Source organism: Coccinella septempunctata, chromosome X (assembly GCF_907165205.1).
Source record: "Coccinella septempunctata chromosome X, icCocSept1.1, whole genome shotgun sequence".
NCBI classification, from domain to species: Eukaryota; Metazoa; Arthropoda; class Insecta; order Coleoptera; family Coccinellidae; genus Coccinella; species Coccinella septempunctata.
This window is the reverse complement of record NC_058198.1, coordinates 8,871,594-8,889,536: the sequence shown is the minus strand read 5'-3', so window position 1 is coordinate 8,889,536 and position 17,943 is coordinate 8,871,594. Positions and strand designations below refer to the sequence as shown.

The following is a 17,943-nucleotide window of genomic DNA, read 5'->3' as shown; positions in this document are numbered from 1 at the left end:
TTCAGATGCTAATGGGTATTATCAGAGTTTTCCTTTGTGTTTTCAAGTCCAGACGCTCATTGTTAACTGTACCGTATTCAACAATTTTGTGGTCAATATTTCGAACTCCCAGAGCCATCTAGTTGATGGAAGAAGAATGTGGAGTTTGAGTTATTTTAGAAAAACGGTTCGGGTTTTTGATGTTGTTGCTATAAGAAATCTTTTCCATTGGTTTTCTTAGTTTTTATTCGTTACGTTTTCGCGAAACGTTTAATTCCTGAAGGAATATACTTATAGGAACTCTTTATTTAGTTCACGATTTACGTATACCTTCCTACTTATTGAGTGGATTTAAGATTGAAAATTTGGTATTGGCAACTAATACAGACTGGAAACTGTGGCTCTTATTCAGTCTAGATAATACACTACTCAAAAATTTAAATTTAACTCACTAGTTAAACGTACTAGTGGAAGTGTTGCATGTGTTCATGGTGGTGGAAATGCAAGAGCTAGAACCGTCGCACAAGATCGGCTAATACTCTTTGATAATGCTGCGCCAATGCGACTGATGAGGTCTATTATTACTCACAAACTAGCAAAAAAGTTGGATAAATCCATCCTTGCAGGGTGAAAATCTGTTCAGTGGTTTCTTATTTCGGAAACTAGAAAATTTTAATTAATAAGAATATTTCGCTTGGCATAGGAAAATGCAGCCACCCCTGCTTCGGAACTAATGCTGCGAGATCTGAGATGTATCTGGATCTTAGTAAAATTTATTACACATTGTAATAATTGGCTTCCTTGCAGGGCATTGCCGCCTCAAAATAGGTCTAGCACAAACGGACGGATAGCAAATTCTGTGCGAAGAAAGAATAATCGCCTGGTCAAATAGCCAACATAAAATTCTTTGGACGAGCTACTTGTAGAAGCCTCCTTGAAGTAATTCCATAAAAACTCTGACAGTGGAACTGGAGGCAAGCTGTAGATGGCGCAACTGCAATCAAAGCTCTGATGGGGGTACAATAGACCTAAGGTAGCAGTGCAGTAACCCCTGGTTGCCTGAATAGTCAGTAGGTAACCTCCTTTTTATTCAACATAGCGCAGTGAAATTATAAAACTGAACTTGGGGATGCAAAATTAAAATCCGGATAATTTCATATACAAAATTCATTTTACCTCTTATTGGAGATAACGAAGTCATTTCTCATCCTCAACACCCCACGGGCCTGTTATTTCAAACACAGGATTATGTTTAGCACGAAAACTAGCTCATCTGATTCATTTAGTGATAATTCCTGGAGTTTCTATGTTGATGAAGTTATTGCATAAGTTGTCTTTGTATAATGGTAGAGTGTTTGAAATTTCAAATGGATAACTGGGATTTAAAAGTAAAAAAACAACCTCAATTGTATAATATATATTGGGACAATTAGGAAAAAATTACATACCAATCCATAAAATTCAATATGATGGAAATATACAAAACAATTCCGAGTATATAAAAACTATTTCATTCTAAAATGAAAATTATAATTGCCTTGAACAATGTAAGAAATTATGATCAAATACAATAATAAACAAAAATTATCAACAAGAAAATCACAAGGGTGCTGAATCAACAGTAAAAAAATTGAACCATAAAAGCAAAACAACCATTCCTAAGGTCTTTGAGCTAGTTCTGGAAATGTTTATTGCTTATGAAGAATAAAATACTGATCATAACTAAATGTTACTACATTCCATTTACATCAAATATTCCGATTTCATTAAAAAGCATAGAAGCAAATATCACTTGATAAAAGTTAAAATTCAGTAAAGATTGGAAAAGAAACGTGAGCTTGTCCTGTGACAAAGTAGAGAATCGTTGAATTGAAAGCAGTCTCTAAATCAATCAACTTTGGTCTTTCCTTTCTGAATATCCGGTTCCTTGAAATCTTCGCTCAACTTTTTAGCTAAGAAATACAGTTCTGCCAAAGCAATAATGAGAGCGAATATAATTCCTAATAAAAGCTTGAATCCAAAGTCTAAAGGTCCCACCAAAACTTCAACTCCGATAAAACCAAATGCAAAACCAGCAGCCACCGAGACAATAAACTGGAATATTGCTATGAGCTGTTTATTCATCTCTTTCACTGAAAACAAAAACACGATTAATAAATTCATGGAATTCATTACTCCACAATACTCACTTTGATATCCTAGTGTGTCTTCTGGCAATTTTTTTCTAACTGAATCCACATTTTTGGTCATATTCCTATATTTTTCATTCTCTTGTGCAATTCTCAACCTCTCACATCTCTTCTCCACTTCAGGGTTTCTAGGAATTTGTTGATTTGGTGGTAGTAACATTTCTGACCCTTCTATCAGTTCATGAAAATATATCTTTTCAGCATTCTGCTTATTTTCTTCTACGCAATGGTCATACAGCCACTTCAAATCTGGAACTGTTAAGATCTTATCGACAACTTTTGTTTTATCAGCCTTAGGTACAGAGTATGACAGGTTCTTACCCATCCTTTCTTCAAGGTATTTGATTTTTTCTATATCTTCAGCAACCAAAAGATGAGAATGTGTAGTAGAAGTTTCAGAATGACATGTTTCTTTACTTTTTGTTATTAATGCATGAATACCAGGAGGAAGACCTTCTAATGGTACTTTCAGCTTTGTTATGTACTTATATAAGGTTTCTGAAGGTTTCATTTTTATGGTTGGATCACTTATTGGTCCCTTATGAGTGGTCATTTTCAAAATTAGTTACTTATTTGCTTCGAAAGTGATGTATAATGATTTCTCAAATCTGTCTCCTTTTGCTCAAAGGTATTATTTATTTCTGAATATTTCTCTGTTATATCATCCATAAACTGTTCCCAAATAATCTTACGTTCTTTTTTACAATCCTCCAATGTTGTATCCTGTAAGTCGCTCTTAAATAAAAACGTATTTGTGATTATGACAAGAGACCAACCTTTCTATACTTCGTTTCCAAGTCCAAAACTTTCTGTGATAACGATAGGGAGTAGGTCAGTTTTTGATTGAGCTCATATAAGTTTTCATCTAATGTCTTGGTCAGCTTATTGACTCCACTGTCTCTTAAGTTTGTTATGCTTTCAACAATTGAGAAAAGCTTATTTACTTCCTTATCCTCACGTTTCACCTAAGAAAATAACGTAGTACAGTGTAAATATACAATGGAAAAGCATAGGACATACCTCAAACTCATTAAGAATGTAAGTAATTTCTCCATTCAGAAAATGAGTATGATCGAATAATCTTTTCCATATATTTCCTACATCTACAAACATATATTCAAATGACTACGGCCTCACCACTAACACCTGTTTATTAAACACTTACCTCTTGTAATTACAATTGAAATTTTTTGATCTCGTGCTACTTCAACCGTTGACATTTTTTTGAAGTTAATCAGCTGTTGGAACACTGACTGTCAAAATCTAAATACTATTTCTATGAGACAATGTTCCCTTTTTGAGATTTAATATTGAAGAGATATGATTTCGCGATTTTTCTTTTAGGATTGATTTTGAACCTCTCGGTGAAAAGAAATGTTCTGTTAGCATACGAAGATTTGAATTGCAAAATAATTAGAATTCTATGGTTCATGAATTAATTTCTTGATATGACAGGAACATCATACAAGTTGACTTGCCTGTCGCAGCAAAAACTCATCTCTTATTTCAAATCATAAAATGGAAATTTTTATAATTGGAAGTTTTTCTGAAATCCACTAATGAGAATATTTACCACTTCGAAAAGGCCTGTAATTACTTAGCAGCCTTAGCAATGGCCACCTGCAGGCAAACTCCCCAAGAATTTATTAAAAATGCGTTTACACCCCAAATTGCTGTGATTTGCTCTTCAAAAGCAGAACAATGTTGCGAAAAGAATAATTTAACTTTTGTAGAATTACTACAGCCTTTCTGTAGGTTGAATAGCGAAAGTAAGTTCTACTTCACAGTGTCGTTTTGATTATCATATTCCAATTCGTAATAACATAAATTGTTGTTGCACGAAGACATGAATTGATTTATTTTTAGTACATTACAAGGATCATAATGGGGTAATAACAACGCTGAAGAATTTCAAACTATCTATTCTTGATGTTAATCATAGGCCTCCACAAACAATGCTTGCCAAAAAACACCTCAGCTTATCAGTTAGTGAAGCTCCTCAACCAAAAACTGAAATACTGCCAATTGGAAATTATAATCTTGAAATACCTACATCTACACCTTGGTTTGAGGAGTGGAGAGAAACATTTTTACAAGTGCAATATCCTTCAGATCATGAATATACAAAGCACTTTCTAGCTTGTATTCTAGTTGTATCTTCGACTGATACAAATCCGGCAGAAAGTATGATTCAATTAGCTCAGAATTTGAATCAGATGTACAGTAGTACGCCAGGGAAATTACCAAAGTGGTTCAGCTCTAATATTTTAAAATACTACATTATTATTCATGATGTAATTGATGGAAATATAAATGTGTAAGTATTTACATGTAAATATTGTAAGCTGTATCTATAATTATCATTTTTCAGTGCAACTACAGCCTATGAAAGTATAAAATCTGCCTATGGCTCAACTAACACTTGTTTATTAAGGATGAATTCAAGGCCTCCTGGCAATAATGGAGTAACAGAACATGTTGCTGATCCCTGGAGTCAATTCATAAGTAATAATATCAAATCTTCTATGGAAACTTCGAGTACAGCAGAAAATGTATACGAGTTAGCTGAAGAAGCCAATGAGGTCAAATCTGTAGTTACACAAACACTAAATTATCATCCTCTTAGTCCTGAACATGAAGATTTAAATTTGGTATGTAATGATTATTTTTCCATGAACAAATTTATCAGTTTCTTTTCTCATTACATTTCAGAATTATAAATTGAATGCAAAGGATGAAATTTTCAATAAACAGAATGGTTCAAAAGTGCATGGCCTTTGTCTAGGAGCTGAAGATTTGGAAAATATAAAAACTCTAATAGTAGACTTCACGAAAAATTGCTTGATGCCTTATGTTGAAAGACAAATCCAAATGTTGAGTGAAAATGTTTCAAATAAGAAAGGAGTTAGTAGATCGTTTCTCAGTGCTACGAAAAGGTGGTTCAATCCAAATAAACCAGGTTCCAGTTCTGCTTCAAATAACTTAATGTATGTTGAATGTATATAATTTTTAATCAGTCTTATATTAAAATTGAATAGTTAAATATTAGACAATTTGGGATGATATTTTATTCAATTTTCTTATTCTTAGGTATGCTTCTGATTCACCAGAACTCCATGTTCGGAAGCTGGGTGATTTGTATTTCATGTTTGGCAGTTACAGTGCTGCATTTCAAGCTTATCATCTAGCTAAAAGAGATTTCAATGCCGATCAAGCTTGGTTGTATTATGCTGGTGCCTTGGAAATGGCTGCACTCTCAGCTTTCATGGCCAATGAATCTAATAGAAAGACTCATGATTATCTTGAGGAGAGTATTACGACTTATTTGAACACATGCAAGTGAGTTAAAACCTATAGTTTTTCAGTTATACATAAGGCATTTTCGGAAACTTATCTGGGTCACCTATCCTCTAGCCACAATCAAGTCACAAAAACTAGACACAACATATTCTAAATTCAATGTTTTCTAGACTTTTCTGTTTCTGCATTGATTGAAGTATTAATGGCTTTCGAGATGTCTTTTGTTCAAACATTTTTTCCACTGCTTTTGAGTTAAATATGGTCATGAGACTACCCAAAATTTCAATTTTTCTTTATTTTGTTTTTTTTGTCACTACCAATAACAACATTGATATATTTTTCCTACAATAACAAACGTTAACCAAAGAGTATATACCCTTTTGTTAAACTATTCTTTTCTCAATCCACGAAATATTCACCGGGGAATTTCCATTATTATGAAGTGGTGGACGATTCATTCTACTATTATATAAGCATTTACGCGCACGACAATCATGAAATATGTGCATAACGATCAGTTGCGGGTAAAACGTTGTGTAGATCGGTTGGCCCTTTGAAAATTCTGATATTTTTGTTAATTATCCTGTTGTTATTTTGTTATTGTTTTTATTTTAATTTTCGAAAATTACTGTGCCAGTATGTATAGTGCTAGAGTGAAGTGAACAATATTTTCAGTTCAGTGAAAATCTTTTCAAATCTAACTCATAGTGACTTTAAGTGATACAAATTAGTGATTTACGACCAATTCTAAATGTCTCTTGTTCAAATTCTTTTTTTATCACTTCCAAGATAAATACGCAGTATACAGTGCCAATTTCTAACTTCGAATAAATTCTGTACATCAAAGACAATATTTTTTTTTGTAACTGTGCTCCAGTAATAATCAATGCGTTCTTTTTAGTATGAGAAAATGTTTTACAATGTGTCCAAAGTCATCGAAAATTTTTTGAATGACAATCCTATTTTTTTATTTTTATTCTTTGAGGGTATATCATGTTACACATTCGTACCAAATATAAAATTTTTATTCCTTGTTGTTGAAAACATATTTTAGAAATATAAACTGATTAGAAAATGATGGAATCTGTTCCAAGGCAATGAAATAATGAGATGAAACTCATTTGAAATAAGAATACAAAAAACCAAAGAAGCTATTCAAAAAAGAAGAGATCAAATTATAGATTGTAAATGGAAAATCCCGTTTTTCAACATTTTTAATCATCTGAAGTATTCTAGAAGAAGTCAGGCAGAAAAAAAAGTGGTCAGTTAACTCTGATAAGAAAAACAAACGTGTGAGTTAGGGATTGTGTCAACCTAAGTAAGTTTCTGAAAATGCCTGTACTGCATACATAGTTTATAAGAGAAACGCTTTGTTTTTAATAGTGTTTAGCCTTGTGCTACTATAAATGGCTGATTTTCACCTTAGATTGCCCCAATTTGCTACAAGAGCCACCCTGCTAGGCTCAGAATGTTTGAAGAACAAACTACTCTACGGAGAAGCAGCTTTACAATTGATAAGAATGACTAGTGAAGAATCACATCTGAGATCGGCTCTATTATTGGAGCAAGCATCCTATTGTTTTCTAAAATCAAAAATGGTTCGAAAATATGCCTTCCACATGGTTTTGGCTGGTCATCGATATTCTAAGGCTGCTCAAAAAAAGCACTCACTACGAAGTTATAAACAGGCCTATCAGGTATTCAAAGATAATGGATGGAACTTGGCTTGTGATCATATACTTCATACGATTGGGAGGCAAGCGAATAACTTGAACTTTTACGAGGAAGCTGTAGATTCTTTCTCGAAGTTATTACTGGGGGAAAGTAAACAAACTGCGCAACAACAAATCACTTTCCTCAAGGAATACTTAACAATTTTAGATGTGAGTACTTTTATAGATGGCAGCAGTGACTCATAATTGATTTATTCTTTCAAATCTCCCACATTGTTAAATTTAACTTTGTTACATATTACAAGTGTGAAAAAATTTCTTGGTCAGTGAAAAACGTTAAATATGTTTCTGTTTGGGTGTGTGGCTAAGAGTTTGATACTTTTCTAGAATAAGATGAAACATTTTTCCGACGGCAGCCTTCCTCTGTTACCCTTACCAAATTTCGATATTACTTCATCGTTGAAAATTCTCCTTCAACCCCTATCTCCGTTGAAGACGCCAGGGAGGATTCCAGCGATGGGTTTGAGCTTCGAAGATGTGATAGTTCAGGGAATGGAACAAAAATGGATCAAACTAGAAGAGATGCTCGTTCAAGAAGCACAAGGGTCCCTTCCTTTACTCTTCAAACCAATGATAACATTCTTCAATAACAAGAAGCTCCTAACGAACACTCCTAACGCTATAGTTAACGAGCCAATTCAGTTGTCCGTTCAAATTTTCAATCAGCTACAAATGGTTTTGAAATTGAAAGATGTCTATTTGCTTTGGACCTTCAAAACTGGCGATAAAGAATTTTCAAATGAGAATACATCTGAGAATAATATCGAGAAATACATCAAGACACACGTTACAAATTCAGTTATTCTAGAGATAAGTGCAAAAGCTGATGTAATATTGATGTTAACACCTTTACATGTTGGTGACCTTACGGTTACCGGAATCAGTTACACATTGAGCACAGGTAACGGCTCTAGTGAAACTATATTCGTAAAGGGTAAACAACTTATCAATTTGAAAGGAAAAATTGGTGATGGTAGTATAACAGAAAAACTTCTGAATATCCGGGTTGTTCCACCAGCACCTTGCCTGCAGGTAAGGTATAAATTAATGAAACTGGTGTCCCAATTTCCAAGTAGTCATCATTTGACCCAAAAGTACTGAAGCTTCTTTTTTAGGTAACCTTCTCGGAGATAAGTACCGACTTCCTGTGTGATGAAATGCAAAAAGTCACTGTGAATTTTCAAAACACTGGAAGCGTGCCCCTTCACAAAGTTTATTTGGCATCAACGATGCCTCGTATGGTCAGTAATTGTGAATTTCACAAAGCAGATGACTTTGTGACGGATTTTAGTGATATCGAAACTATACAAGTCAGGGAAAAATTGGCTAGGAAAAATCATATCACTTTTGTACCTTTACCGGATGGCGTTTTGAAATCTGGGGAAACTACCAGTATTGCTATTTGGCTGAAAGCTCCATCCTTGAAAGGACCGTATTCTATACATCTGCTTATCTATTATGAGAACATAGATAGTAAAAGTATTCCTAGGTAAGTTTGTTGATTAATGAATGAATTTGAAATTAGTGACGGTTTTTATATACAGGTATAGATTGGTGAGACAAAGCTGGAATTTGTCTGTACGAGAGTCCATAAAAATAAACATAACTCCCATGGATAGTGGTAACTCTAAGTCAGTAGAAGAAATAAGCATAGGCATAAAAGCAACAAATCTAAATAAAACGTATGACTCAGTATTGACTGAACTCACCCTGACAAATGTCAGTTTATTGAGTAGACACTGGATGTTCATAGGTAATATCGTAACCCCACAAAATATCGTATTACATTCACAAGAGGCGGCCCATATTCTTTTGAGGACAAGAAGAAGGATCCTTGAGAGAAGCGAATACTCTAGCATTCCTCTTCGGCATGAAACGATGTCGATAGCCAACCAATTAGCTTATTTGGCGTTCGCCAAAAAGACTGAACAGCGAACTATAAATATTTTCGACGACTCTGAATTCGATAATTTCAAGGAAAACAAAGACGGCATTTTACTTATTCAATGGCAAGCTTTAACGAAGGATGAAAAAAGTACACGTAACGCGAATGGCCAGAGCTTTGTTCCGATCAAATTCGATAGGATAAAGAAGCATCCGTTGGAATTGGAGTTCCCACTGGTCGAACCTCCGATATCTCTGGAGGATAACGATAAGAAGGAGAAGCAACACCAGATGGATTTGTTGAAGACTCAGGTTACTTATAACGTTATATGTCCACCAGTTGTCAAACATGATTTTCAACGTAGCAATCTTTGTTTGGTACCTGTTGAGCTGTTGATACATAGTGTGATAGATCAAGAAATCATCCGGGTGATGGTTAAAACCCGGAATCCAGTGAGGTATAACGAATTTTCAGTCACGTATTTGATAATTTGATGAAATTTCTGTATTTGGTTTTAGATTGCCTACATCAGATGGTAAAACACCAAATTTTTCTCCAACAACTAATCACTTTAGGTGGCTTGGATCTAGTATAATAATTAGAGATATGAAACCCTTATCGACAGAGGTACTACGGCTCTCTGTAGCTACTTATGGTCCGGGAACCTTCGATTTGGGGGCTAATATTGAAGTTTATTGTAGCAAATTGGACGAACTGAAAGAAACTACGTTACAAAATTGCCGTATACACTCTATGTTAATTGTTACCAGTGGCAATAGTTAACAAATTCGTTCATTCAAATGAATGTTGATAAACTGTAGTGTAAAATATTACTTTTATAGATTTTGTACCTACATATATCAAATATAGTGATAAAATAATATATTGTTATTTAACATGTTACATAATGCTGAGATATTGTAAATCTTGTTTTTAAATTGTGTCAATTTATGAAACAGTGTACTTGAGTATAAATTGAAACAGATTTTTTGATAAAATGATGGTTCGTTTTATTTGAAACACTGATGTATCAAACAAATTGAAATCAAGAACAAGGTTCTTTGTATTTATCTGTGTTAAATATTTATTTCCCTTTTTTTTTTTTACTAAAACGATCCATGCAGGTTAGACGTAAATGCGGAGAGTAGAAAGAGGAAGTTTACAAACAGGCACTTGAAAACGTCTGGTGGCACTGAGTTCCAAAGTCTGGATGGTCTAAGAAGTACGGTCGTATCGAGCAGGTCTAGATGTCAGAAGCTCGACGAAGTACCGGTGTGATTCAGCTATTCAACGATGTTCAGGTAGGAAATGGTAACCGGTTTGTCAAACGAAATGCTGGTGAGAAATGTACTGTCCTCTGTAACATCGCAGTGGACTCAATTTTGAAAATCTATGATATACAATATTATGATTTCTATGTGTTCGAAACCCTTAAGTGAGAAGCAACATAGAATAATTCAAAGGTAATCAAGGATTAGATAATATGATCACAAGAAGCTCTGGTTCTATAATCCAAAAATCTAGGCACTCTACAGATCAAACATTCCTTCGTGTATCACTATATGAACACTTGTGATCTGAAATTCAAAGGGTTTGGTGTGGGAATTATTGGAAGTAACAAACATGCTAGTTGTAGAAGGTGCTGTAGCTTTAGAATCTGAGTGGAGAGCAGTGAGGCCCTAATTTTCCTTGAATTAGAAGGGTAGACCATGACAATTTGAAGTGGATACCTGCTCATATTGAAGAAGGGGTGAAGCTGAGTTTATATCTGAATAATCAAATTGTTTCCTATCGGTTCCTCACCTCCAAAACAAATTTCTTATCAATCCTACCACACAAGGTGAAAATAGCCCCCTGTGGGGGCTGATTTGAACCAAGACTACAGCAACGCCCTCTATCGATGCAGCTCTCTGTAAAACCCGTGACGCAAGAGCGTCGGATAGGGGATGGCCGTAGACAATTTCTAATCTCATTTTGAACGATTCATATGGATGAATATCAACTTCCACTCGTTCTTTTTAATTAATCCAATGGGAAATGGCAGAAATTCGGTGTTAATCTGCAGCGATAAAGAAAAATATGGCACGGATGAACCACACATGTCCTTACGTTTTTATTGTCGACGCCACTGACAAGTCCAATGTAGTTTTAGAGGGGTACGCAATATACTGAAATAAGTAATACAAATATCCTCCAATTCAGTCTACCGTGGCGGGATGGCCATTCCTTCCATCTTGGATCTCCGTTTCAAGTAAGAAGCACCAAGCCGGCTCGTGTAAAACGGAATAAAAATACAAGAAGAAATATCCAAAAAACGAAGTTATTCATGATTGAAATGTGCATATAAATTTATATTGGTGATCCTACTAAAATATTGTCGACGGAATGAAATAGGTATGATGTATTTTCTAGGCTTTATTACACATTTCTGAGTCCTAGTATGTTCAGGGGAATGGCGTGTGCCTATCTATACAAGGCTATTCAATGTATTGCTAATCAAAAATTTGAGGAATCGGCTGATATGTAGTAATGCGGATTGAATGTTGAAAATAGCCAAAGTTTGCTTTAACCCTAGAATACTACTGGTGAATGAGAAATACGTTAATGTCCAAGGTTCGTAAAATTTATGATTACTTAAGGCAGTCTTCTGTATAATTATAACAGAGCTTGATCCTTATTTAACGTAGCTTTGTTTTTTCGAATAACATTGAATATTGTATTATAGAGTTTGTATCCTTTTCTCTTATTGTTTCCGAGTGGGCGTTATTGAAATTGCTGAACACATGCTTTTTGTGTTGTAATTTCGTAATTAGTTTTAAGGCATTTTGATATCTTGCAAAGCATGCCTCTCGATGTTTTGATACTCTGAAGATAACTTGCACTGTGGATGGGTTGATTAATACTGAGTATTAATTCATCTGATTATATTAGAACATTAACACTTACACCTGATAGTTCATTGAGAAACCTACTGTTTGCATCGTAACTTCTAATAATGAAGTTGAATACACCAAAGTTGTCGAAGACTCACATTATCACTTCTTATTTTAGGGTTCACATCATAAGTTACATCATCTTAAGTTATTTATAACCTTACGAACTTAATTTTCATTTTGCTAGATGTTTGTATTCTGGTAGTACTCTGGGGTGAAATTTTGTTCATATGATGTTATTTACTTATACCATCTTTCGGGACTGAAGATTGTGACTGATATACACAGTAACTGATATTTCAATTCCATTTAAAATTTGTTGCATTTGTCCATATGAATCTAAAACTGTACCGTTCTGTTTCAGTGTTTGGTGGTTTAAATCGTGCATATGTTCGTAATTTAGTAAGTAGTCTAGTCCATTTTAAAAATATGGCTGTACCAAGTCGAGCCAGAATATATGCCGATGTAAACTGTCACAAGCCTAGAGATTACTGGGATTATGAAAGTTACGTGGTGGACTGGGGGCAACAAGATGATTACCAGTTGGTTAGGAAACTAGGTAGAGGAAAATACAGTGAAGTTTTCGAAGCAATTAACGTTACAAATAATGAAAAATGTGTAGTGAAAATATTGAAGGTAATTTTTTTATCTATATTTCTCTTCTTGAGTAGCATTTTAAGAAATTATATTTATCTGTCAACACAAATATTCATGAAAGGTTGATCGGATGTTTATTTTCCTTTAATATCATGCTTCTCTATAATTATATATAGATCTTAGAGTGGGGATGGCACATGAGAATATGTTGCAAGATTATCAATAGCCAATATTTTGTTGATAAATAAGACATTTTCCAGATATCAAATAATTTCTATAAAAAGATTTTATTAGAAATTTCCATGTGAATTCATTCATCCAAATAACAGGTGTTATTGGGAAATTCTTGTTCTTGTTTTTTAATGAATATTGTTGGTACTCCTTGAACTTTCATAGGTCAAAATACTTATTGTGTTGTTTTTCCAGCCTGTGAAGAAGAAGAAAATAAAACGAGAAATAAAAATTTTAGAGAACTTGAGAGGCGGTACAAATATAATAACTTTAGAGTCGGTTGTAAAGGATCCTGTTTCTAGAACACCAGCATTAATATTTGAACATGTAAACAATACAGATTTCAAGCAGCTTTACCAAACGCTAACAGATTTCGACATTCGTTACTATTTATATGAATTGCTCAAGGCGCTGGATTATTGTCATAGCATGGGAATCATGCATAGGTAAGCATAAGTCTCTTTGGAATTTTTTCTGTCTTTGGATGTTTTAAATGATGTTTTTATACCATCTTTCGGGACTGAAACCTATTGATGCTAACTTATACTTTCTGATGATTGTTTTCGAATTTGAAAATTGTTCTTATTACTTGTTCAGATGATATCTCCAGTTTCTCATTTTAGAGATGTAAAACCACATAATGTTATGATAGACCATGAAAATAGGAAATTGAGATTAATTGATTGGGGTTTGGCTGAATTTTACCACCCTGGACAAGAATACAACGTAAGGGTCGCTTCAAGATACTTCAAAGGACCGGAGCTACTTGTTGATTATCAGATGTATGATTACTCCTTAGATATGTGGTCTTTGGGATGTATGTTGGCAAGTATGATATTCAGAAAAGAGCCGTTTTTCCATGGTCACGACAACTATGACCAATTAGTCCGTATTGCCAAAGTCCTTGGTACAGAAGAACTCTTCGAATACCTAGATAGATATCACATAGAACTAGACCCCAGATTTAATGAAATTTTAGGAAGGTAATATCTCGCAGTGTCCCAATACTTGCACCCGGTCAATCTTCTACTTAATTTCAGACACTCCAGGAAAAGGTGGGAACGTTTTGTGCATAGTGAAAACCAACATTTAGTTTCTCCTGAAGCATTAGACTTTTTGGATAAATTGTTACGTTATGACCATATGGAACGTTTGACAGCACGGGATGCTATGGAGCACTCGTATTTCTGTAAGTTTCAACATTGATGGTTCCTTTTGAAATCTGGATAACTCTGAACTGTATTTAACACTGCTTCAATGTTAAGATCTACAGAGGTTTCTCTTATTTTGTTTCAGACCCTGTAATAAAAGATCAGTGCCGGATGATGTCCACCGTCTCATCGTCCCCTACTCCGCTGACAGGCAATCTGTCTGTGGTAGGAGTAGGTGAGTAGCTACCAGGTAATGCACTTTGTCATATCACCACATCTGTCAACAATCAAGTCCTGCTTGTTCTAATAGATATTTAGTTTATTTATTTTCTTAGAATCCTTTTTTTTTTATTGTTATAATGGAGATTCTGGATTGGCAGACACAAAAACTACCACTTTTTACCTGGTATTTAAAATATTTTTTTAACGTGATTAACATATTATTTATATGTAATTATAAATAGTCCTCAGTGAAACGAAACATAATTGAATTTTTATTATATTGAAATATTGAACTAAGATGTACATTTTGTGAATACTAAGCAATTGTGAAATTGGCTTGATTTCTTTGATGGATGGGGTGTAAAACTAATAGCATCGAAATTCTCCCAAAGAAACACTAATAAAAAAATACACAACGAATACCAATCCAGGACATCCAATCGATACGTAAAAATCCTGTTGAATTAGTGACAAGTTGAGTTACGGGTTAAATGTTGGTCTCACTCAGTGCTAAAAATAACATGCAGTTAATAATTATCGATCAAAGATTTGAAAGCTACTTCTATTGGCTGGAGTTGCAGCCCCATGTAAATTTTTTGAAGTGGACGTTGTCCAATGTATTTTTATGTGATTATACATATATATATATATATAAATATATATCGAATAAAATGTTTGTTTTCGAGTTCTTTTTATTTTGAGCGATTACGATTTCCATAACTTATTTGAAATATTTTTCAGGGAATGCATCTTAATTAGTTTTCTGTAAATTCTCACATATTTTCCTACTTGAGTCAAGTAATTAGACTTGTTATGTCTTCGGTTCTCCACAGGGTAAAATTTGAGAGTTTGGGGATTTGATACAAAAAGCGTCAGTATAATGTTCTGCTCAGGTTGGATTTTATTTCGTAAAAATCAGGAAATTAAGACCAATGTTGATCTGATAATTCATTTCACAAAAGAACAGATAACCTGTTATCGTACAAATATCTTGAAGTGAAACTGCATAATAAATACATTATATTTGTTCGATAAGTTTTTGTATATTCTGGCAATTGATACTGAAACTTGTAAATCAAGGAATTGTTCAACTTTGGTCATTTTGTTGTAAATTTTGCAATAAACATATGAAAACTGTTTTTCTAAAATTTTATTAGTCCTGAACCTGTTGAAATTCATGCTGCAAATTATGAAACTAATTCGCTTGATTTGAATTGAAGTCCTTAACTCTCCGATTGACTTCAATAATCTTTCTTCCAAATAAATAATTGGAAAAATCTCTTCATTAAAAAAACATTTATCAAGAATTTCCGATGTTCAAGGTAACTTAAACATAATTTATAAGAGACAAATGAAATTATTTTCCTGTTGCTAGCTACTTCACTGAGTTATTTTAGCTGGATTTTTTTTTTTATATTGATTAAACTTACAAAGCTTCATTCACTCGCCAAAACATCAACTGCAGTCAAAATCGGCCATAACTGAATAATTACTTTTAAAAAAAATACCTATGAAAAATTGAGTAAGTATTTTCTCTATTTATCACATTGAATAATATCGTAACTGCTTTAGAAGTTGTCTATTTTATAACAATCTCTCATATCAGCATGAATCTGTTTTATTGGTGTGTTCTGTTAATTTCAAACTTTACCTCTCGTAGTTTCATGATTTGAAAAATTTTTAGTGGGGGATCTTTGTTTGCATGTTCTCTTTGCAGTTATGACCGGTTTTGACTGTGCCTCGACATTCAAAATAGTACCGATTGGGATTATGTGATTCTAATTATCTGGTATCGTTCCAGATGAGCCTGCCTCCCCTGCAGAATCCCAATCAGACTTGATGGATTCTCATCCGATCATCTACATGCGATCTGCAACTATTAATCATCTTGATTTGTCATCAACACCAACCTGAAATGGATTCGTTTTTGATAAGTAAACGTGAGGCGTTGAGATATCAAACCGACATATCAGAGTGTACTTTCGCCCAAAAGTTTGTTCACATTAAATTCTGATGCGGTGAAGTAACTGCTCTAGTATCCGTAACATTGCAAGGTATCTTCGTCCTTTCAAGGAAACGTTCGTCTAAACAAATGGATGGTTCAGTGACATTAACGAAATGTGGAAGTTTAGAAGAGTTTGATGGGGATGGTTGTGTCGTTCGAATGTTGATCTTGGAAACACTAGACGAACTATGTTGTAACAACTACTTAAGACCGCAGAACCGCCTTTAAAATCTGATTTTTCACGTTTAGTGAAATTTTTATAGACATCGTCAGTTGTTGACAATGTTTACTAGATAATCTACATGCCTACATTCCTCCTTAACTGTATATAGTGTATGTAATAGGAACTACTCACATTCCCGTTTGACTAGAACTGCAAGCATTTAAACTATCGTTATGCCACTGGAAATTTTAAGTTAATTTGTTTCATCAAGTCTTGATAATGAACGTGATTCATACAGTTTCTGGTTCAGATGTGATTGAAATGACAGCTCTATTTGAAATGACGATTGGTGTAGAGGAAAAAGTTGCGACCAAAGAAAAACAACATTATTTCGTTTTATCTTTCGTTTTCATGAATGGCAACTGCTTCCAATGATCGAATATTGTTTTATTATTTGCCCTTGAAAATGATTGGTAAACTAGGGATGATTCCCCGAAGAAGAGTTTCTCGGATTTGATTGGAAAATGTCTTATATTGAACATTATCTGAAGAGTTCACCAATGATAGTGAATGTTTGACAACATTTGTATTGAAAATAGTTCAATGTCGACTAGATACATGTATGTATGCCTAGACATGTTTTTCACTTTGTATCCCAAAACTTTCAACGAATCTGGTGAGGAGAATTGTTTTTTTTTTATAGATTTTTCAGAGTGATAGGAGCAATTTTGCTTTTTAGGTATTTTGAATTCATCAGATCCATTGAAATTTTTGAACGATAACATGAGAACATATGTTTTTTGTGCTATACTGAAGTGATATTTTCCCTTCATAAAGACTTGTAAATAATTCATGATGAGAAAATGTAATCAGTCTAGGTATATAATTAAAACATACACCAAATAGAGTATCAAAATCTCTGCGCTTCATGTTTCGAGACGTTTCAGTGTGAACTGCCTAGTTTTTCTGTCGAAAGTGTCCCATTATTTAAAAGAGACTTCAATATAAGCAAAAAAACATAATACTTGAAATGTGTAAAGTAATGTAAAGTTTTATAAGATGAGTAATCTGTGATTATAGTAGCGAATGGATATTATTTGTTGAAAATTATTATATTCAAACTAAAGTATGACAACAGAATTTGTCTCTGATTTATGGTGACTCTTCCAATCCATCAAATTAAACCTTTCAGGAACTTTGAAAGAAGTTTCATGCAGTAGCAGTGAAATGCAGCCCTTTCGTGGGCAAAATATTAGGGAGGACTAATAAAGGGCCCATTTAGATGAAAAATTGCAGCACTATTGTGTAAGCAACCTTGGGGGATTTCATGTTAAAATTTATCATTGATATCTACCTAATTCTGGGGTGTGTTTATCTCTTGCAATTTTTTTAGAAAAATCTAAAATGTATTTCGAGATTCGTATGGAATTATGAAAAAAGACTATTTTTAGTGGCGAAATTCGGGGGTTTTTTAACTCCGAGGGGGCCTCCTAGCAAAAAATACAACTGGATGTCGTACACCTCACGTGGTTGGCAAATATATCCAGGAAAGCTT

At 33.9% G+C, this 17,943-nt stretch overlaps 4 protein-coding genes across 7 annotated transcripts; 2 read left to right on the top strand and 2 right to left on the bottom strand.

Annotated features, from left to right (window-relative positions):
* Window positions 1-1,381: 1,381 nt before the first annotated feature.
* Window positions 1,382-2,721, bottom strand: LOC123322015 (transmembrane protein 199). Its single transcript, XM_044909835.1, has 2 exons — window positions 2,169-2,721; window positions 1,382-2,111 (listed from the first exon to the last, which is right to left on the bottom strand). The coding sequence occupies exons 1-2, from the start codon at window positions 2,719-2,721 to the stop codon at window positions 1,867-1,869; spliced, it is 798 nt and encodes a 265-aa protein (XP_044765770.1). The 3' UTR covers window positions 1,382-1,866.
* On the bottom strand, window positions 2,586-3,424 carry LOC123322017 (biogenesis of lysosome-related organelles complex 1 subunit 5). The gene is made up of 4 exons (XM_044909836.1): window positions 3,334-3,424; window positions 3,189-3,271; window positions 2,945-3,133; window positions 2,586-2,891 (listed from the first exon to the last, which is right to left on the bottom strand). The coding sequence occupies exons 1-4, from the start codon at window positions 3,386-3,388 to the stop codon at window positions 2,730-2,732; spliced, it is 489 nt and encodes a 162-aa protein (XP_044765771.1). The 5' UTR covers window positions 3,389-3,424; the 3' UTR covers window positions 2,586-2,729.
* Window positions 3,425-3,637: 213 nt separating this feature from the next.
* On the top strand, window positions 3,638-10,087 carry LOC123322013 (trafficking protein particle complex subunit 8). The gene is made up of 10 exons (XM_044909830.1): window positions 3,638-3,937; window positions 4,035-4,485; window positions 4,540-4,819; window positions 4,881-5,155; window positions 5,259-5,507; window positions 6,895-7,351; window positions 7,529-8,233; window positions 8,317-8,690; window positions 8,746-9,543; window positions 9,605-10,087. The coding sequence occupies exons 1-10, from the start codon at window positions 3,781-3,783 to the stop codon at window positions 9,867-9,869; spliced, it is 4,011 nt and encodes a 1,336-aa protein (XP_044765765.1). The 5' UTR covers window positions 3,638-3,780; the 3' UTR covers window positions 9,870-10,087.
* A 1,188-nt stretch (window positions 10,088-11,275) lies between these two features.
* LOC123322014 (casein kinase II subunit alpha) lies at window positions 11,276-17,528 on the top strand. 4 transcript variants are annotated; one of them, XM_044909832.1, is made up of 8 exons: window positions 11,276-11,480; window positions 11,535-11,699; window positions 12,384-12,655; window positions 13,043-13,293; window positions 13,471-13,830; window positions 13,888-14,036; window positions 14,144-14,248; window positions 16,022-17,528. In XM_044909832.1, exons 2-7 carry the CDS (start codon window positions 11,627-11,629, stop codon window positions 14,239-14,241), a joined length of 1,203 nt encoding a protein of 400 aa, XP_044765767.1. In that variant the 5' UTR covers window positions 11,276-11,480; window positions 11,535-11,626; the 3' UTR covers window positions 14,242-14,248; window positions 16,022-17,528. The 4 variants fall into 4 exon arrangements, with proteins under 4 accessions (XP_044765767.1, XP_044765768.1, XP_044765766.1 ...); XM_044909833.1 differs by lacking the exon at window positions 16,022-17,528 and adding an exon at window positions 14,962-15,359; XM_044909831.1 differs by lacking the exon at window positions 16,022-17,528 and having other exon boundaries at window positions 14,144-14,905.
* Window positions 17,529-17,943: the final 415 nt, after the last annotated feature.